Source organism: Pteropus medius, unplaced genomic scaffold (genome assembly GCF_902729225.1).
Source record: "Pteropus medius unplaced genomic scaffold, Ma_sr-lr_union100, whole genome shotgun sequence".
NCBI classification, from domain to species: domain Eukaryota; kingdom Metazoa; phylum Chordata; class Mammalia; order Chiroptera; family Pteropodidae; genus Pteropus; species Pteropus medius.
The window spans coordinates 305,824-328,922 of record NW_024345917.1 but is presented as its reverse complement, the minus strand read 5'-3'; the positions used below and the strand labels follow the sequence as shown (position 1 = coordinate 328,922).

The 23,099-nt window shown below is 35.3% G+C and overlaps 1 protein-coding gene and 1 pseudogene across 1 annotated transcript; both read left to right on the top strand.

The window, feature by feature from the left end:
• Positions 1-1,038: 1,038 nt before the first annotated feature.
• LOC120612390 (melanoma-associated antigen B5-like) lies at positions 1,039-2,098 on the top strand. The gene has a single exon (XM_039874819.1). The coding sequence runs from the start codon at positions 1,039-1,041 to the stop codon at positions 2,023-2,025; it is 987 nt and encodes a 328-aa protein (XP_039730753.1). The 3' UTR covers positions 2,026-2,098.
• A 20,568-nt stretch (positions 2,099-22,666) lies between these two features.
• LOC120612398 (uncharacterized) lies at positions 22,667-22,785 on the top strand (annotated as a pseudogene).
• The last annotated feature ends 314 nt before the right edge of the window (positions 22,786-23,099 follow it).

The window sequence follows — 23,099 nt, the reverse complement described above, 5'->3', positions numbered from 1 at the left end:
CCTGTGCATTTGGTGATATGATGACTGACACTCATTTTCTCCTATGGTGTGATAGGAGGTGGGGTGGGGAGTGAGATATTTTGTTTAAAATGGATGGTTTACCCTCACAGTAGGCAGATTTCAGATCTTTTCAGGAGTTAAGGGTCTAAGCCCCACCCCCTGCCCCCCCCGCCCCAGACCATGATGTCTGAGGGAAAACCCATAACGAGAGTGCAAGAGCACCCCTCTTCTCAGCCTTGAGGACGGTGGGCACATGGGGTGACCCTCATCCTTCCGGGGAGGGGAAGGGTTCTCAGGAAATGTTGGCAGGAGAGAGGACTCCCAGGCTATGTCAGGAGTCACAGGACAGATTGAGGGGACCAGCCATTATCGAATAGATAACAAATCTGAGCCCCACCTTTCCATTCAGAATTTAAAGGCTCATGGCAGGGCTGGCAGGTTAAGGCTCACCATCACTGATTTACAGCAAATCTAAGAGAGAAGAGATCTTTACTGAGAGGGTACAGCCACCAGTCAGCAGAAGGGTTTTATACCAGGTACTACCTGTAGACCAGGTGAGTGCCCTGAATAAGAAGTGAAGATCTAAGCAGCTCATAAAAGAGAAGGCTCCAAATAACTCTCAATTCGGTGCCCCCTGATAGAGATAGGGGCTAAAGAACCTTTTCGCTGTCTTCTCTGGGGTGTCAGGGAGGTGCTGGCTTTGGTCTGAGGTATCAACTTCATAGCAAGCAGAATAGAGGGTGCCCGGGAACTGCCAATACTTGACATGATGTTCCTAATTGTGAACTGAGAATACCCCAGACACTAGAGCAGAGGCTCCCCACTGGCAGCCCCTCCCCCCACACCACCCACCAGTACACCCCAGGCATGGCTGACAGGCTGCAGCCTGGTTCCCCTTACTCCACAGGGCTCTCGGGGCTGATGAGAACAGGAGCCCTGAGGGGGTCCTGTTCATTCTCATTCTCCTTTCTCCAGGTATCCACGTCTCCTGACCTTCTATCCATACTCCTGCCTGCTGTTCCTGACCATAGTGTCATCATGCCTCGGAGTCACAAGAGTAAGCATCAGGCCTACGAGAAACGCTGCCGGGCCCGAGGTGAGACTCAGGGTGAAGGTGCTAAGGCCACTGCAGTAGCTGAGGAGGAGTCCACTTCCTCCTCCTCGCCTCAGTGTGAAGGTAATACCCAGAGTCAGCCTGCTGCTGAGTTATGCAGCACTTCCCAGGGGCCTCAAAGCACACCAGTCACCACTACTGCAGTCATTTCTTGCCCTGGATCTGACGAAGCTTCCAACAGCCAAGATGAGGATACGGCAGAAGCCTCTGAGGCCCTGCCTTCCACTGAGAGCTCAGACATAGATAATTTAGCCAAAATTGTCGTGTTTTTGGAGCGATTCCTTCTGTACAAGTATAAAATGAAACAACGCACTCTGAAGGAAGAAATGCTGAGGCTTGTCGGCATATATTACCAAGACCGATTTCCTGAGATCCTCAAGAAGGCCTCTGAGCACATTGAGGCCGTCTTTGCGTTAGATGTGAGGGAAGTCGACTCAACTAGACAGTTATATGACCTTGTCAGCAAGCTGAAACTCCCCAACAATGGGAGGGTGCGTGCTGGCAGAGGCTTACCCAAGACGGGTCTCCTGATGAATATCCTGGGCATGATCTTCATTAAAGGCAACCGTGCCACTGAGGAAGAGATCTGGCGACTCCTGGGTCTGATGCGAGTATATGCTGGAAGGAAGCACTTCATCTATGGGGAGCCCAAGAAGCTCATCACCAAAGATTTAGTGAGGCTAAAGTACCTGGAGTACCGCCAGGTGACCGGCAGTGATCCTCCACGCTACGAGTTCCTGTGGGGTCCGAAAGCACATCTTGAAACCAGCAAGATGAAAGTCCTGCAGTTTTTGGCGAAGGTCAACGATACCGTCCCCACTGCTTTCCCAATCTGTTACAAAGAGGCTTTGCAAGATGAAGAAGAGAGAACACGGGCCACTGGATGCAGCAAGGGCTGCCACTACTGCTGAAGTCGGTGCACCTTCCAGGGCCATGACCAACGATGTCTTTCCATTCCTAGAGAAGTTTGAGGCTTCTTGTCCTCTAGACAAGAATATATAACATCATAATGGGAATTATAGTCTTGGAAATGTAAAAGAATCCCATAGTAAAATAGTTAGTTGAGAGAATAGAAAAAAAAAAAGATCAGTATTAGTTTTCCTTGTCCCTTTTAGTCTTCGGTTTTGCAAAATTAATTGAGTTATATTCTCTGATGTTCTTAGCTTATTAAGAAACATGAGACATTAAAATCTTAATAAATTAGACTTTGTGTTTGCTGGCTCTTTTTATCCACCACACATTGAGTATGTGCTCTTTGGAAGACTCAGTGTTAGGTGGGGATGCTAAAGAAAATCCAGCCTCTACTCATATGATTTTAGAGCCTATGAGTTGCACCCATGTGAGCAAGATGTCAAAATACTCATTATGACCTATAGGTAAAATTAAAAGAATGAGTAAGGAAGAGAGTGTTCTTTATGGGAGCAGTTAAGTGGAAATTTCCTGTGCAAGCAGTTTGGGACTTGAGGAATCTTTAAGTCCTCATGGGGATGTAATTTTCATTTACGCTATATGGTAGGCTGGTTGTGGAAATGGTGAGGCCCTCCGCTGACATGCTGCATAGTTGAGAGACAATAGTGTGTGTTAGTCTGTTTGGGCTGCTAAACAAAATACCACAGACTGGGTGGCTTAGACATTTTAACAATTAAAAGTCAGCAGATTCGGTTCCTGGTGAGAGCTCTCTTCCTGGCTTACAGACGACCACCTTCTCCCTCTGTCCTCACATGACAGAGAGAGAGTTCTTGTCTCTCTTGTCCTTATTATAAGAACACTAACTGCATCATGGCCACCCCATCCTCATGACCTCATCTAAACCTAATATAAACCTAAAAGCAACAAATGAACAGGACAAATGAACAAAGACTCATAAGAGACAAACAGAGACAATAGACTAGTGGTTATCAGAGGGGAGGGAGGAGGGAGGAGGGGAGAGGTAGACAGGGTAAAGAGGATCAAATACGTGGTGACAGAAAGAAATCTAACTATGGGAGGTGAACACAGTGTAAACATATATATGCCTTACTGTTAAAGTGTACGGCTGAAACTTACTGGATTTCATTAACCAATGTCATCATAGAAATAATAAATGAATGAATGAATGAATGAATGAATGAATGAATAAAAATAAAATTTAAAAGAGAAAAAAGAAAACCTAATTAGAAAAAAGAAAACCTTTCAAAGACCCCGTCTCTAAATAAGATCACACTGGGGGTTAGAATTTTAACATATGATAGAAACGCTGAGTCTATAATGGAAAACTGCTGCTATGAGTTACTTTGGGACTATGGGTAAACCAGAAAAAAATCTCTGCTTGGGGCAGGAAAGGAAGGTGCAGATGAACACAGTATGCAAACTAGGTGTTCTATGTGCATCATCTCCAGGAAGTTTCTGAGAAATAAGGGTGATATTCCCTAGAGGTGAGATGCCAAGAAGCCACTGTGCTAACACTTTTTGCCCCAGTTTGGAAGAGCCAGACCCTACTTCATTAAAATGGAATTTAAATTAGGTTATCTTGAGTGTAATTTGGCAAACTCTTAAGAGAGGGCTAACTTTTGTGAGGGTATAATGAATATAAGTAGAGGTGGTTTGGAGGGAAGGGTAACTGGGAGGGATGGAAAGACTTGTACCTTGACACCAATTCTGGGAGCTTGAGTTGCATCCAGCTGGGGAAGGCAACACCACACCTCAAATGATAAGTGTTCTAATGGGGAAATTTTACTTAGTTTTGCTAGTGAGGGAGAAGTTTTGGTTGATTAAGTGTTCTTTGAGAATACTGCATATTCTCTGACATCTCCTAGATTTAAAAAAAAAAAAATCCAAGAGAGGTGGGTGGTATCATCTGGGATCAAAATAATAATATTAACTGCCATTCTTCAAATATTCAGCAATATTTGCTAGTCATTTTGCCATGTGGTTTATATATAGTACATACATTTCAACAGTCCTATAAGATAGGGCTTACCAAACTCACTTAGAAGACGAAGAACCTGCAATTTGCTCAAGATCACAAGACTGGTTAGTAGCAGAACTGGGACTAGGCCTCTGGTCTGAAATTGTCTAGAGGCCACATTGTTGCACTTCTCCCAAACCGGAAGCAGACCTGTCCCTTAATTCTTTTCTGTCCTCACTATTCTAAAATGGTTCTCAGGCAATAAAAAGGCACCTTAGCCACAGTACTGACAATAGGCCTATTGAAGGGGAAGGTAAATATGACAATGAATCAAAATTTGGGGATTGTCCTTGGGTTTCATTTTCCCAGGATCCCACTGAGAGCTAACTGCCCAGAAGCTGGTATTTTTGTCCAGCTCCAGCTTTTTCCATCATCATAGCTCCCTCCCCTCAAGATTTCCCCAGAATGTCCTCCTTCCATGGAACATGACCTGCGGACCAGCTCTTCACTGCAGCCTCCTCTGAGGGTGTACGCTGCTCACAGTGGAGCAGACAGCTCATATCACCTGCTCTCCCGACAGGGCATCCCAGTTCCCTGGCAGTCACTTCTTTGGATCTACATCATCTTTCTATTACTGTTTATGTGGTAATTTGGAGATATATATTCTCTCTCTTTCTTTCTCTCTCTTCTCTCTCTCTCTCTCTTCCTTCCTTCCTTCCTTCCTTCTTCCTTCCTCCATCCCTCCATTGTTTTTCAAGTGTTGTTCCTTTTAATAGATTAGTTAAATAGCTTCTGAATATAAGTTTATAAATCACTTTGTTTATACATTTTTTGCTGTGTATCAAGTTTATAGTAGAGTTTTTATATTTCGTGAATCAAATTGGGAAGCCTTCTCTCTTATTTTTTATCCAAAAAAAGGATAAATAGCATTCAAATAGGTATTACTTTGAAAATGTGAAAAATCTCGATAGCAAAATGGTTGAGATCAAGAGATAGTGCAAAATAGAAAGTTATTATGCTGAGTGAAATAAGTCAGACAGAAAGATAAATACCATATGATTTCACTTATATGTGGAATCTAAGGAACAAAAAGGACGAACTAATCAAAAACAGACCCACAAATATAGGGACAATTTGGTGACAGAGGGGAGGGGTTTGGGGGGCTGGGGAGAATAGGGGGTGAAGGATTAAATAAGCACAAATTAGTAGTTGGGCACAAGGATGGGGAGCATCGCACAGGGAATGCAGTTAGCATTAATGTGATGGCTAAGTGGAGGGCCAGGGGAGGGAGGGAGCAACTGAGGGGATTGTTTTATAAACGATATAGATGTCTAAACAATATACTGTATACTTGAAACTAAATTAAAAATTTTATTTAAAAAAAAGAGATAGTGCCAAATAAAGATTGTTAATTCCTATCTCTCCTACATTTTTTGTGGTTCAGTAAAATTAAATGACACATACTTGGATTTCCTTAATTTTCTTAAGAATTGAGGATAAATTAAATGTTAATAAATTAGGTAATATGCTCACTTACACGTAATTATTAGAAAATCAAAATATTTCAAATCTTGATTTCAAAAAACAGAACTATATAAACTATTTTGGCATGTTAGGCTTATATGAATGCGTGCCAAATAATAAAATACTAATACCCATTTTACAAAGACTGCATATAGTGAATACTGACAGGAGTTCTGTGAGGGAGGGCAAAGTCCCGCACTTCCCCTCTTAGTTCTTTAACTGGTTGAATAATTAAAATGACATAAGGCAGATTAACAGGAGGAAACCAAGTTTTAATAGGAAAATCACATATACCTGAAAATTCCAAATACAGTAAGACAAAATGAGTATATATGTCATTCCGGACTAAGGAAGTAAGGGTTTGGGACTCCAAAGGGAACTAAGGTAGTTTACAGGGAGATGAAGAGTTACTGTTTAGTAAACAAGCATTTGCTGGGCTTTGATCAAATGGTTATCTGGGATGATAGTTCTTTGACTAGGGGAAGAAGAACCTTTGACCTTTCGTTTCTTAAAAATAAAATAATTCTCATGCCAGAGAGACACATTTCTGGGTTTACAAATTTTGCTTTCCTAGAGTTCTATGAGAATTAACATGTACAATTGTTTTCACTACATGAAAGCAGTTTGCGAAAATTGAAATTTAAGCCACAATGCTAAAATACTGCACGGGTCCAAGCCACCTGCTATCCATGAATACAATACTGCTCTTAAAGCATTATTTGGAAATTTAAAAGTTTCAAATATAAATATTGCAGGGATAGTACACACTGTGGTAAGATTTTTTAAAAAAAATTAAAGAGGACTAGTTCATGATACAGTCTACTGGTATATAACATTTCTCCTAGAGAAACAAAGAATGTTTTAGGACCAATGCATAAAACAGAAGCTCAGATTTCCTCCTTTGCCCGCCATTTATGTGATCATCCTTATTACATAGTCTTTTAAATCCTCAGAATACTTTTTTTTAGCTTTTGCAAATGGGCAGTTACTCATTTGCAAATAAAGGAAGTTCATTTTCTGATTTGCAGTTTCTCTAACATAATAAATTCTTATATGCAACAAGGGAGGAATTCTTTAATTGCTGCAAACTAAGAAAAAGTAAATTTCTTAACTCAATAAAATCTTTAAAATAATATACCACACTATTCTTTACAAGGTGAAAGTATCGTATGATACAGGTTGTTTATTGTATAATTTATTATTTTTGTCTGACCAAAACATAGAGTATAAATTTTATTTATCTAAATTGAAATGATTATACTTACCTGTAATTGAGTTAAAGTTTCCATCTGATTATTTAGCGTGAAAGTAAAAAGCATTAAATGGCTAAAGTAATAAAGAAAGCGATTTCTGATCTTTTATTTTGTATTGGCTTTGCTAATTGCGAAACCAACAGAAATACCACAAATTAGAACACCAATAAATTATTTTTAACAATAATGGACAATAGTCCTAACAGACATTAACATACTGATACTTAATATGAACGAAGAATTATAAATTTCCTTTTGAAGGATATCTCTATTCTAAGTATTTAGCATAATAGCATCGAGCATATTCTCAATGCTCAATAAATGTTTGAAATAAGCAAGTCAATTGATTAGCAGCATTATACATTCAATTATAGTTGGCATTATTGTATTGAATCACATTCTCCTAGAAATTGGTTATTCCTGTATGAAATTTATGTTAATTGTTTTAACCAGAATATCAACTTAATATCAACCCAGATAATAGAAAAAAATACTATGTAGAGCAAATGAATACCTTTAAAATTTCACAATAGAGGTCCATAAAATGAGATGTGAAAAGGACCATCGAAGTACTAAAAAGTGATTCCATTTCAAATTCCCTCCTTGACTTGTATTTTGTAAAATAAGGTTGTATGGGAAATGACAAAAACCCATTCAAAAAACTAAAGAATAAAATCATTTAGAAATTACAGCTCTTGGCTGTAAGGTCAGTGGTCACGTTACCAAAATTGAGTTAAACTTTCTCTCAATGTGAGACAAAAGTAATGGTTAGTTATACCAATTCTACTTCTCGGTTTGGAGTAATTAGTCCTGAAGTGCCAAATAAATTTCTGATAATGGATGATACTTTCTTTTACTCTCTTAAAGTGAAAGGAAGCAGAATTTGCCAATCCCAAATATGTCTCTTTGGCATAAGAATTATTTTGAGCTGATTATTTTTCAGAACTGCAGACAAAGGACAAACTCTGAAAACCATGTAAAATTTACCCTTTTTAAGAGACATTTATAAAGGAAATCTACATTTGTAAGGGTGTTTCCCTCTCTCTACCAATGGAGAAGGCAAGGACTTAAAACTGCATAACAACCTTACCCTTATTTACTGTGCCTTATCTCATAACCCATTCTGTCTTTAGCGGAAGATGGCATTTAAGGTAGTGGCTTGGGCCATTTTGGAGAGTTACTTGGTTTTCCTGGGTCTCTCCTATGTGTACAGGAGGTATGCATGTCATTAAACTTCTGTTTAATTTGATTTTTCTCCTGTTAATCTGTCTTTTATTAAGGTGGTGGGTGGGGGGTTCTCAGCCAAGTACCTAGAAGGGTAGAGATAAAATTATTTTTCTTACCCTACACAAAAATGTATTTGTTAAAATATACATTTCATCAGATATCTCATTTTGCTCATTTTGTTTTACAGCTTTACAAGCTTTATTACTGTTGTTGGAAATAGTATTTAATTACTAATTATTCTCCAAATTACCCAGGCAGTTAAATAGACATCTATGACATCTTAAACACTAAATACTAAATGAAGACATTAAAATCTAAAAAGTGCACAAAGTAAGTTTGCAAACTGCTGTGTCCACACTTTGCCAATTAAAAGACTGTAAGATAAAAACTATCGAAATTCCAAGATTTTTTTGACTACCGAAACAAAAAGATCAAGTAAAACTAAGTAAAAATATGACTCCTTATATTATTGCTGATTTCTGGGATAACAATGTTAATCGGAAATTATTTAAAAAGCAAACTAAGACTAATACTCTTAAATCAAGAGTATTGCTAATAATTAACATAAAGAACACCCACTGGAAACATACTGCCACAGAGCAGAAGCAAAATGTGACCAAATATTTTGCAATGAATGTTTAAGAAAATACAACCAAGCATTCAGCTCTCTGACCAAAGACCCAAGACAGAAATACAATAAAGCAGGAAAGTGGTGACAGGAAAGACAACAGGATCAGATGAAAATTAAGATGGCAGAACTGAGGAAAGAATCATTAGGATAATTCAAATGATCAGAGAAAGGAAGAGGCATTTTAGAATGAATGCAATAGACAGTTTAAGAAGCATAATAAGGAGTATTGAGGAAATTAATGATAAAAGAATATTATAAAATGAAAACCTATGCCAACCTAAATCAGCTGTCTTAGATAGCTGAGTGACTGGTCCATTTTTGGCAGTGAGTGGTTATAAACAACCAAAAATGTAATACAATATTGTAAAAGTGGAAATTATCCAGTTTCAGGGAGGTGGTATCTCTAGGCACCAGCCCCCAGGGAGAGCAGTAACTCAGTTACAGGGAGGTGATATCTCCAGGCGCCAGCCCCAGGAGAAGCACAACATTCCAAGGTGCAGATGATAAACTGTTTACTAGGCCCTGTTTGATCTGAGAGTCCCCCGGATACATTTATCTTTGTACAAAACGTTAACGGCTAACTTCTGCTTCTTGTAATCTGCTTATTCAAGGATATAGTTGGAGGCTTTATAAGCTGCCTCCTCTGGAAGCTTGGGGCTGATCTCCTCTAACCCTGCGCGGTAGAGAGTCAGTCGCCGGCCGGCTAATAAAGGCTCATAATTAATCTCAATTGGCTCCATGGGTCTTAGAATCGTTCACGCCATAACAATATTGAAATACGTAAGCTTATATTTTGAAGGTTATTATACAGCTAAGAACAAATTAGAATAACCTTATAAGAATTGACTTCCTTGTGTTAATGATATTCAAATATCTTTGTACTTTTGTATTTTTAATTTTATTAAATATATTATATGAAGATAGATATGCACAATTTTAAATATATGCTTAAAATGAATATAGATGGTTTATTTTTAGTGCAGCCTTTTTTACATGTCTACTTTGCTTGGCTCACTATATGTCCCCTTCTCTGTCGCATACATGTGTATGCAACTTGCTTTTCTCACTCAATAATAACTAATGAAAACATTCAACTCAATTAGTAAAGTTATCATTCATTTTTTAAAACAGTAATATAATAACTAATGGTATGGATATAATATAGGGAAGAGGCAAGAGAATTTAAAATGTTAATTCACATTCAGAGACTGCCATATGCTGATCAGCCCTGCAGCCAGGCCAGGAGGACATCTGCAGAACAAAGGAATATTTCTGTTGAGATTGCCAACAACCCATTTCCCATACCTATGAGGGGGAAACAGGAAAAACAGAGTCTTTTAGTGGTGTCCTACACAAATAAAATTGTTCATTCCCTATGGTTTAAAGGCCTGGAACTGCCAGCAGGCCTTTCAAGCTACATACTCTTCTCCTTCCCCTTCCTCTGGTACGTCCATATCGAAGGAAACCAGTAAACAAACTCTTTAAACTATAACTCACAGGAACTAAAGAACGATACATAAACTGAATTCCTAGAACACTCAGAGTCCCTCTCGCTCTCTTTACTCTGTCCCTCTCAGGGCCTTCGTTCTCAGTGCCTTTAATCTGTCTCCCTCACTGTCCTTGTCTCTATTGTCTCTGTCCCTTCGAGTCTCTCTCAAGCTCTCTCTCTGCCTCTGAGAGGAGACCACACTCTGTCTACAGAGTGTTACCCCTTCTCCAATAAACTTTCCTTTTGATTCTAATTTCGGCATGTGTGTTGAATTCTTTCTACACTCTCCACCAAGAACCCTCTTCTTCTCTCAGTGCAGACCTTGGTCTCCCCTACTTGGTGTAAATTTGCCCTGTCCCACATCAGATGTACCACAATTTGTCTTGACATCTTCCTAATGACAGAGATTCACTTTGTTTCCACTTTTTTGTGTGTGTTTTTGAAACAAATTTTGCAGCAATAAACTTTTGCATGCATATGTCTTTATGTGCTTTTATTTCTATGGGATGGATTCCCAGGAGTGGGTATATGTATTTTTAATTTTAATATATGTTGCCAATTTGCTTTCAAAAAGCCTTTAATGCATCAGAATTTCACTATTATGAGAGTATCTTTTTTCCTTAGTCACCATCAACAATAGACATTATAGCTCTTTTTAATGTTAGCCTTTCTATTAAGTAGAATGGTGTTTCACTGTTATTCTAATTGGCATTTTCCTGACTGCTTGTGAATTTGAGCTTCTTTTTATATGTCTGTTGTCTCTTTGGATTTGTAACTTTGTGAAATGTACATTTACATTTTTTTTTCTATTGGACCACATGAATTTTTCATCAATTCGTATTTACTATTTTATAGAAATTAACCGTTTGTTGATTGTATTACTTTTTGTTTTTAGGTCTACTACTTAAGGATTGACATGTTTTATATTTAATTGCACTTAAATTAAAAAAAAAATACTTCTATCTTTTATGGGTTTTTGGCTTTTAGTTATGATCAAAGTCTTCATTGCTCTTGCTTCTTACATGAAGTTTTCAAGATTTCCTTAAAGATTTTTATTGTTTTATTTTTACATTTATATAACTCATACATAACCCATCTGGAATTAATGTTAACTTATAAGAAGGAGGCCCACTTTTATTTTTTTCCAAATGTTTTGCAGATTATATCTCCACTATTTAATATCCATCCTTTTTCTTCCACTGAATTGAACTATCTGCTTTGCTATGTATCATGCTCTTAAATAATATTAGTATATATTTTCCTATTCTCTATCTTGTTGCCCTGTTCCACTTCGTCTACATTGTGAAAAACATGATCTAATACCTAAAATCCATTTCAACTCATGTTAAGAGATACCCAATTCATTAAAGAAGCAAAGAAAAAGGTATTCAAACTCAAGGAATAGAAAAGACCACCCTAAACCCAGTGGAAGATTAACTATGCCAGTAATAATCATCTTTGTTGGGCAACTGATTATTGTAGTGGTGACTATGTAACCTGGGTCTGGCCATATAGCATAAATGGAGGACCTCTCTATGGCACTTATGGAAAACATCTTATTTTTTTCCCGAGTTAAAAGGGATATACTCAGCTGGCTGGATACTTTTAGATATTTCCCTCTCTATAAAGCAATGCCAGATTGATTGGAATGCAATGATTTTAGGTAACTGTAATGACAAGTCCTTCCCTTTCCTTCCTTCCTTCCTCCCTCCCTTCTTCCCTTTTTCTCTAACTCAGTCAGTTATTTTCCTTTCTGAAAGAAAACAGTAGAGTTTTAGAAAATAGCCCAGCTATAATAAGGGCATCTTATTATTCAATGTTATAGTGAAGTCATTCCAAATAACAAATTTTACTTGATTAAAAAATAAATGTTTATCATGATAAATAATTTATTTTGTGAGGAGTGAAGAAGGATGGAAGCAAACTCGATTCTTTCCCACTCTTCATGGGGACCTGAAGTTTAGAGACCAACCCTCTAAACTTTATGCACATTTTTTGGAAAATTTTTCCTTGGAATCAATTTTATTTTATGACTTCTTTGACTCAAAGAAAGAGAGTGATTCCTCTTAAATTCTATTTCATATAATCACAACCTAGTTCCTTCTATTAACTCTTTCACTGTTATAAACTTTTGAGAAGTGATTTTTTTACAATATCATGGCCAAAAGTTACTGGCTGCTAAAATAATTTGTAACTTAGAAATGAAATCCAGAACAAATACATTTCTTTCTAACTCGTCTGAAAGGAGTTTTGGCCCCTATAGGTAAATATTTAAATTAGCTTCATGGTGAATAACCTATCGATAAAAACCTCAAATTGATAACCATAATATTTACCTTTTTATGTAATACACTTGATAAATCATAGATTCAAAAATTGATACTCAGTTCTTAGGTATCAATGATGAATATAAAATGATTTTTATTCCTTCTAACACTGGTCTGGGATTTTGAAAATATATTTAGGATGTTCTGGAAATGGGCTGTCTTGTTTCTTACACGTATCTGTTAAGGCAGGTGCCCACTTTTAAAGCTAGTTTTCAAATAGCATTTTAGGATTTAGTTTTAGCAGGTTTATCTCTGAATAAAAAGAGAATTGTCAGCGTGATTTCACTCTAATGTGTAATCACTTATTGCTAAGTCAGTTTTATTTGAGTATATATTATATATTTAACCCTTTGGCTGGGATCAAATGTAATTAACTTTTTCAAGTGATTTTATTGGATTCAGCAAAGATAGAACTGGTGATCTATTGGTCAGCTTAACCTTCAGTTATTTCACTTTAAGAGGTGCAATTTTCACAGAATTCAAATACGTCTTTAGAAGTCAGTGCTATAATTTCTGTGTAAATATTTGTGGAACTCAGTTGAAATTTGATTTTGATTATTTGAGTAAAATATTCTTGTGTAAGAACTGAAAACTAAATATAGGAAAACTGGTTTTGTTCAATTATTTATCAATATTGTTGAATCTAGTTTTGTTCAAAGAAGAAAAAAATACATCCTTTAATTTATTTCATATGAATATGTTCCAAATTTTAGCTATTTGCGTAACATTTTTATATTTGTCATGTCTATATATGATTCTGTATCATTTATTGATTTTAAAAATCTTTTTGTATTTTAGAAAATATTAAAAATGGAAAGTTGATATCATTGCTATCAGTTAAAACGGCAATGTTCATTTTGTGTTAAATCCATTAAAATGAATGAAGGAAGGAATTTAGGGGGGAATCCAAGTGCCTTCCTATTAAAATTAAAGCTTGTACCAAAGAGGAGCAGAATTTGCCACCCTCGAATATGCGTCATTGGGATATTTATTATTTTAAGATGGTTATTTTTAAGAAACAGAAGACTCAGGAAAAACCTTTGACTTTCTCCTAACTGCCTAAAGGAATTTGGATAGAGGACCTGCTCCAGGGAGGGAGCTATCATCCTAGATAATAGTTTAATATGAACTAGGTGTGATAGACAGGAAGGAATCTGGCAAGGCCCATTTGATCAAAATCCTCTTTGTGTCCCATTGTTAAAAATGGCTGAGCAAACATTTGTTTACTAAACACTTGCTTTTATATCTCCCTGCGAATTGCCTTTCTTGCCTTTCAAATCCCAAACCACTACCCCCTCAACCCTTCTCCTAGGTCAAATTGGCATATATGCCTTAACTGCCCAAATATTCTCTAGTCTCATATTTTTATGGAAACCCAGAACATACTTAAATTTGATTATTTTCTTCTATTAATTTGTCATGTCATTATTATTATTCAACCAGCCAGAAGAACTAAGAGGGGAAAGAGGAAATTTTCCCCTCCCAGACAGTACTGTTGGTATATTTTTTAATATACCCATTCGTATGAATCCAAAAAATTGATTTAATTTTAATAAAGTCATACGTGGCAGATTTTGTTACAAATACATTTATTTCTTTTTCCTGTTTTGTTTTTTCATTTTTTGGGGGGTTCTTTAGATTCCACATATAAGTGAGATCATATAGTATTTGTCTTTCTCTGTCAGACTTATTTCACTTAATACAATGCCCTCGATTTTCATCTATGTTGTTGCAAATGGCAGGATTTTCTTTTTTTTTATGGCTGAGTAAAATTCCATTGCTGACTGACTTCTAAAAGTATGCATTCAATACAAATTGACATGCCATGCTTACTCTTTTCAGACATCGATCTAGGTAGGCATTCTTCTAATTTAATTACCATAGCAACTCTATGAGGCCAGATGTTTTATAAAAAATGTCACCGACTTTCATGACATCACTTTACTAGCCATATGTCCTCGAGTTCATTGTATTAAGAAAAATAAAAACTGGGAAAAAAAAAACCTCCCATGGAAATTCTTCTTGTTCTCCCTTGATTATAGCGAATAATTTGGAGTGACAGGTATTTATTTTCTCCAAAGCTTATTATTACACACTCTCAATTTCTTTTCAGTCCCTTATGCTGAGGGAATATATAATAGTTTATCCACATCTCCAATGAGAATGCTAAAGCTGCCACTCTGATGATTGGATAATTCTTTGATGTCTCTTATCCCTTCTCTCTGATATTATAGAAATCAGAATAGCGATTGTAAATGCTTCATCATGGAACTTTCTTCTTCAGACTAGAATTCTTCCAGCCAGAAACAAAAGTAATTAAAGGTCAAAGAAAATGTGATTTTGGGAAAAATATTGAAGGGATGAGCAGAAAAGATGAAAGGGATTAAGAAGTACAAATTATAAAGTATAGCGCAGAGAGTGTAGTCAATAATATTGTAATGACTATACACAGTGTCAGATGGGTATTAGACTCGCAGTGGTAATCACTTCATAAGGTATATATAGATGTCTAATCACTATGCTGCACACCTGAAACTAATATAGTATTGTATGTCAACTATAATTAAAAAATAAGTTTAACAATTCAAAATTTAAAAAAAATTTTAATTTAAAAATAGAAACAAAAATTTTAAAAATTAAAAAAGAAAAATAAAGAAAGAAAAATAAAGAAAAAAAGAAACTGATTTACTCTTCTCCTTTGCCTAAAGCCTTCAAGAAAGGCCAAGATTTTTTTATTTGTTTATATTTGGCTTAAAGGCAAACTATTTCAACTTCTGTAAGATTTTTATATAGGTACAGGTTTAAATACATAAATTATAGGATTATAAACCTGGAAGGAAATTACCAAGATCTTCTCACTTCCTGATATAGAAATGGACTGTCCATATCAAGAAAAATGGTTTTATGACTCTGTGTTCTGTTATGTTCTTTAGTATCTTCAAAGATAATGTAGATTAATCTAATTAATGCAATTAATGTAATTAATGTAGATTAATATTGTTATGTTAAAAACCTCATTTCTCTTTAATATATATTAAAGGAAAATATAAGTACATTTTTGTTGCTGTTGTTGCTTGGCCTTATTATGTTTCATTTCTCATATTTGATTACTTAATTATTTTTTATCACTGTTTTTCTTTATCCTTACTGTTACAAGTAAAATAACCTTCATTATAATATTTGGTATTTTTGTTATATACCACTGAAGGCTTATCCAAAATATAACTATTAGTTTAACAGATCAAAATATATATTTACCTTAAGCATTTTTAAATATTCAATAAGAAAAATCTTGATCTCTTCTCTTAAACATTTTCTAAAAGCAATTCCTCAGTTCTTATTCATATGATTTCATTAATCATGTAGAAGGGACCAAGGCACAAATTGTGATTAGTGTTTATATTTTCATTCTGGTTATTTTGTTTTTGTTTTTACAGCAAGCACCACGTATTTTGGCTTTATTCCCAATTAACCTCTTCCCACTCAAGTATCTGCTTCCTTGTCACTGTCAGCCAGTTGTGGTCACTGTAGATTAGATTTTATTTGACACAGTTCTACTTTTAGTTTAGGATATTCTCTAAATCCAAAGTGTAAACAGCACCTTCTGTTCTTTCACATTCTCCCTAATATAAATGTCAAAATTATATAAAATAAAAAGAAAAAAATCTGCTCTTTAACCAATAAATACATAAAGTTGCCAGATGGCTTTACCAGCACCTAAAATCTTCTGGGTTGAGGAATTATGTTTGAAGCATATATCTCCTGTCATGAAACTATCAGGGGTGGCCAAATTTCATCAGCATTGATCTGTGTATATTAGATTCTCAGAAGCCCCTGACTTCATGATGAGCACCTGCTTTGGGTTCTACAGGGAATATCCCAAACACATAACAGTTTCCAAAGCAAAACAGGCATGTTATATATATTTTTAACAGAAAGTGCTAAAATTTATTTTTTTTAGAATTTGGTCATTTTAATGTCTTTATTATATTTCAGATGTCCCATTAAGTTAGATCATATTTACTGATCAAGAAAATGCCCAATTTTCATAAATCACAAACGTTAAAATAATTCCTTAAATTCACCATTGTTTATAGGCAATAATTTATATTTTTGATATTATATTGCCCTTTAGTTGGACATTTCCCACAATTTAAAAAGTATCCTGTTTAAGAGAAAAAACAAATACTATATGATTTCACTTATAAGCAGAATCTAAGGAACAAAAAGAACAAACTAATCAAAAACAGACTCACAAACATAGAAGATGATCTGGTGATGGCCAGAGGGGAGTGGGGTTGGGGGGCTGGGAAAAAGAGGTGAAGGATTATAGAAGGGCAAATTAATAGTTGATAGATGGTCAGGGGGATGGGGAGCATGGCATAGAGAATGCAGTTAGCATTAATATGATGGCTAGGTGGAGGGCCAGGGAAGGGAGGGAGGAATTAGGGGTATCACTCTATAAGCTATATAAATGTCTAGCCAATGTACTATATACTTGAAACTAATAATAAAATTAAATTTTAAAAAACCCTCTTCTCTATAAATAAATAAATAAATAAATAAATAAATAAATAAATATTCCATTTATTTTCTCTGATATATTGTAATTTTAAAATGTACCTACAGTTATAAGGTAGCAAAGAGGCAAGAGAGAACATTTTAAATGTTAAAGCAAGCTATATTCAGAGCCTGAAATATGCTGATCAGCCCTATAGCCAGACCACTGGACACTTGCAGAACAAATGAAGATTTCTGCTGGGATTGCTAATAAACCATTTCCCCACACCATGAAGCGGGGTGGGGGGAGGGGGACAACCATAAAAACAGAGTCTTTAAGTCAAGTCCTACACAAAATAAAAGCATTCATTCCCTATAGCTAAAACCATGGGGGAACCTGTGGATCAAAGGCTGGGAACTGCCAGCAGGCCTTTCACACTGCATGTTTTTACCTTTTCATGCAGCATACTCTTATCTTTTTTCACTGTATGTCCATACCATCAAAGGAAAATGGATAAACAAAGTCTCTAAACTGTAATTCGCTGAAACTAAGAATGATATATAAACTGAAGTCCCTGAACACTCAGGGTCCCTCTCAGTGTCTTTTTCTCTGTCCCTGTCATTGTCTCTGTCTCTCTCTGTCTGTCCCTCTGAGACTCTCTGGGTCTCTCTCAATCTCCGCCTCTGAAAGGAGATCACCCTCTGTCTGCCACTTCTCTAATGAACTTTCCTTTTTTTCTTTAACTTTGGGGTGTGTTTGAATTCTTTCTTGCACTCAGCCAAGAACTCTCTCTCCATGCAGGGCTTGAGATTCCCCCACTGCGCCCCAACTCAGAAATTTGCCCTGTCCTTCAAATTAAAACCATTCGATTATATACCCTTCTGATCTCAGAAGCTAAGCAGGGTCAGGTCTGGTTAGTACTTGGATAGGAGACCACCTAGGAAGACCAGGTGCTGTAGGTGGAAAAGAAAAAAGGAAAGAAAAGAAAAGAAAAGAAAAGAAGAAAAGGGAAGGGAAGAGAAGGGAAGGGAAGGGAGAACATTCAATTATTAACTGGTAGTTAAAATGGAATAGAAATAAATGAACATAGAGTTGAAAAATGAGAGAAAATAAAATAATCCAGAGGAAAAAAATCATAATAGTAAAAAGAAAACTCACTAAGAGATACGAATAGCAGCATGTACATGGCAGAGAATAAATCCATTGATGTAGAAGAGAACTAGAAAAATTAAAACAAGGAAGGATGACTCGAAACAGATATTTTTGGATAAAAAAACAGTGAATATTTACTCTACATATCCCCAGGTGTCTTAAAGGAAAAAAAAAATCACAAAAGAACTGGAGCAGAAGCAAATATTTCTATCAAGAGAAGAAACTTTCCCTGAGAAGATAGAAAACTCTGATTTTGTAGTTCAAACAGTTAACATTTCATGAAAGAGATACAATCAGAGGACATACATACAGATTGCCAACAGGTGCATGAGCAGGTGCTCAGCATCACTAATCATCAGGGAAATGCAAATCAAAACCACAATGAGATATCACCTCACGCCTCTCAGAATGGCTGTTATCAAAGAGACAAGATATAACAAGTGCTGGTGAGGATGTGAGGGAAAAAAAGGACTCTTGTGCACTGTTGGTGGGATTGTAAACTGGTGCAGCCACTCTGGAAAACAGTACGGAGATTCCTCAAAAAATTAAAAATAGAACCTCCCTATGATCCAGCAATCTTACTTCTGGGTATTTATCTGAAGCAAACAAAAACATTAACTTAAAAAGATGTTCCCATGTTCATCACAGCATTATTTATCATACCTAAGACATGGATATATAGTAGTCCTCAAAAAAGGCAATTCTGTCATTTGTGACAACATGGGTAAGCTTTGAGAGCATTATGCTAGGTCAAAAAAGTCAGACGGAGAAAAAATACTGTGTGATCTCACTTATTTGTGGAATATAAGAACAAAAACAAAAACAAACAAAACAAATTGGCAGATACTGAAAACAGATTGGTGGTTGCCAGAGATGGGGTAAGGGGTGAGTGAAAAGGGTGAAAGGGGTCAAAAGATACAAACTTCTAGTTATAAAATAAATAAATCTTGGGATTTAAGGTACAGCATGCTGGCTAGTTAATAATACTGTAATGTATATTTGAGAGTTGCTAAAAGAGTAGATCTTAAAAGTTCTTATAAGGAAAAAAACTTGTAACTATGTGTGGTGTTGAATGTTAAGTAGACTTACTGTGGTGAACATTTCACAATATACACAAATACCAAATCATTATCTTGTATACCTGAAACTCATAATGTTACATGCCAATTATATCTCTATGAAAAAAAAGAGATAAAATCAGATATGTCCAATTAAATACTTGAAAAATAAAGATGGAAGGACAATTCCTGATGCATCAATCCAAAAAATGACTTTGAAAAAAAAATGCAACTTTTTTTTCTTTAACCAAGTATTGATACCTTGGCAAGATGCACACTTCTTAGGAGAATGCACACACTGAATCAAGAAGAAGTTGGAAAAAAACTTAATATCTAATCCATTTAATAATGATCTGTACCCAATTAACTAAGACTTTCTGTCATTCTACAATGATAATAAGATGTCATGAAACAGCATCACGGAAGTTAAGTTTGTTAAAGTCACAAAAGCAATAAGTGACAGAGCTGGGAGTCAAACCAAAGCTTTTATATGCTTTGCTCTTAACAACTCTCTACTTTACTATCTTCATTTAAGGCTGTATAATAATGCAGGAAAATGTCTCTACATATATATGGGATAAGTACATAAGTATATAAAAGTAATACACCTGTACATGTTTCTAGGTAAATATGTATGTACTGGTCTATGTATGCTATGCATAGATTTGTAAATGTATATGCATATATATGTATATGTGTCTACATCTGTTTATCCATATGAGTGTATATGAAGGCAGAATGAAAACCACATTGAGTATAAAATATAATTCTGAAAAATATGTGTACATGTATAGATATATTATGCACACAACCATATACAGAAATAATAAAAACGTTAGTAGTGATGCTCTCTAAATGGTAATTTTATAGGACAACTTAAAAATATAATTTTGAATACTTCCTGTTATCAACAGTGAGTGTGTGCTACTTTGTAGAATAAAAATATCATTAAATAAAAACAAAGAAACAAAAAATAAACATCATTAAATAATCGATTAAGCATACCAATTTAAGGGACAATTAAAAACTTAACCATTGTTGCTTAAATATTAAGCAAGAACACTGTTGGTCCCCATGATTATAGAATGAATAAGAATGAACCACTTGTTTGCCTCCATAATCTTACCTATTTCCAGTTTTTCAGAATTAGTAGCCCTGCAAAAGTAATAAGATTGCCACTGCATTGCACAGAACACTATAATTTTTAGTTGTGCATAGTTTTCCTAGGTCATATGTCATTTTCATGTGGCTGGAAACAATATTGCTGAATCTTAGACTTTTGTCTCAGTTTGACACTTACTCAAATTGGATAAGTTATTTAAAAATCTTTATATTTTAGGAACATTAATTGAGAACCTGTGAACCGCTTCTATATTAACTAGGTATGCATAAAATATTGGTTTACTTATATACAGAATAAAATGTGTATACTAGCTGGTATGTGAAATACCTTCTAAGTGATAATATCCCCTGAGTAATAACACTGAAAAAAAAAGATCATTTGAAACTGTAAATTGGCATAACGTTACTTTCTAATGTCCACTCTCAGTAATAAATGTCGGCTTCTGCTGTGGAAAAAATGGAGAAATAAATATTTTTAAAAGTTTAATAATATTGGGGAGAGACTGATGTGTGAAGAAGAAATGAGTTTATATTTTGCTGATTAGAAGGTAAATTTCTAAAGCCACTTTGGGAAGCAATTAATAGAATACAGTAAAATTAAAAAAAACCACATATTTTATGACCCAGTTTTTTCACTTCTGAGTATTTACACTAGAGGTGCTCACACATGTTTTATTTATTTGCATTGGTATTTGTAGTAATGACAAATGGGAAAAAAAACCACTAAATATCCATCATGAAGGTATTGACAAAAACTACAGTATACCAAGGAATACTCTGTAGTAATTAGTAAGTTTGCGATTGATATATGTGTCTTGATTTGTAAATATAACCAAGGTAACTTGTTGAGTAATAAAAAAAAGTAAATGCAAAGTGATACATACGAGTTAGATTTAAAAACATTATATGAATTATGGTAAAGACAAATAAAGCTGGGAATCCATGGAAGAGGTTTGGTTGATACATACCAACCTAGGAAAGAGAAGGGGCTTGTTGGTAATGTTCAAGGAAGAATTTATCTGTATTCGTGATTTTTGTTTTAATGAGACTATATTTATATATTGTATTGTGGTTGGACTTTGATAATGTTTAATTAAAATAATGAGATTTTTTCCTATTCATATAGTGCCATGGTCTGAATGTTTGTGTTCCTCCAAGATTCGTGTTGAAATCTTAATGCCCAACATGATACTATTAGTTGGTGGGACCTTTGATGATTAGGTCATGAGGGCTCTGAATGAGATTAACACCCTATAAAAGAGGCCCCAGAGAGGTCCCGTGCCCCTTCCACCATGTGAAGCCATACAAAAAGTCTATAGTCTAGAAGAGGACCCTCACCTGAACATGCTGGCACCCTGATCTCAGACCTCCCAGCCTCTAGAAATGTGAGAAATAAATTTCTGTTGTTTATATGTCACCCTGTCCGTGGTATTTTGCTATAGCAGCCTGAACGGACTAAGACAGATAGCCACTGATTTATACATAACGCAACTCTCAATACGCTTTAAACATAATATGAGGGCCTGTATTTAGAAAGGTGCAAAATTCTATATTGAGGGTCATGCAACAATACACAAAAAAAGGAAGAAATAAACTATTTTTGTAAGATAAATTTTGTTATTTGTATGATTTTACTTATTCTCAAATTAATCAAAATTAAATTTCTATTATGATTTGGAGGGATGGAAATTTGTCTCAATAAGAGACTAGATTTCCATTGTAGGAAAAGAAATGAAACATTAAAGCTTATTTGGCAAAAGATGAATGGTGACTTCATTTATCATATCTCAAAACATCAAAAAATAAGTATTTGATATAACAGAATGAGAAGTCTAGATATATGCCCAAACTAATAAAGATATAGAGATCACTTTAAAGGTGGACTTTCAAGTGAGTTAGAAAGAATAGATTATTTAAAAATCATATTCACAGCTGAAACTTACTGGAATTAGAAGAGACACAGAAACATAAAAGGAAAAATTAATAAGTTTGCCTAGATAATGAAAAAATGTACCGTATATAAAACATATGTATAAAAAATAAATGAGCTTCAAAAATATATCCAACATATATGGCAATCAAAGAATTAAAACTTTAATATATCTAAAGCTTTTATAAAGAGGACAAGCCAAAAACAAGAAAATGTCATTATTATTTTAAAAAATGACTAAATGACAGAGCAGGGAATACTCTCAGACCCTGAAAATCTGGCACCAGAATTATCATGCAGACACACCAGGTCAAGGACCAACTTTACTGCTTCTCCTTGCTAAGAGAGTGCTCTTTTAAGCACTGCGTTTTTTAGGGTAACAGAATTTGTCACCACAAAATATGCCTCTTTGGCATGAGGATTATTTTAGGCTGGTTAATTTTAAGAACCAGTCTATGGCCATGCCACTCTGAACAAGCCCAATCCTATCTGATCTCGGAAGCTAAGCAGGGTCAGGCCTGGTTAGTACTTGGATGGGAGACCACCTAGGAAGACTAAGTGATATAGGCGTAAAAAATAAAAAAAATATAAAATATAAAATTAGGGATTGTAAACTGACAAGGTCTTTGCAATCTGTGAGGTCAACCAAGGGTTGCCTCGCCTAAAAAATAAAATAAATAAAAAATAAAAAATAAAATAAAATAGAGCCACAAATCAAAAAGAGCATGGTCTCTAAATATTATTTAAAGAAGAACCACTCACAGGTTTGGAATACTCATATCGAATTTATGATAAATAATCTTTTGTAAGACTGAGTTTTGATGCTTATCTTTTACAGGTACTAGTGATACTTTTTTCCCCCCTAAGCCTTGTATTGGCTAGTT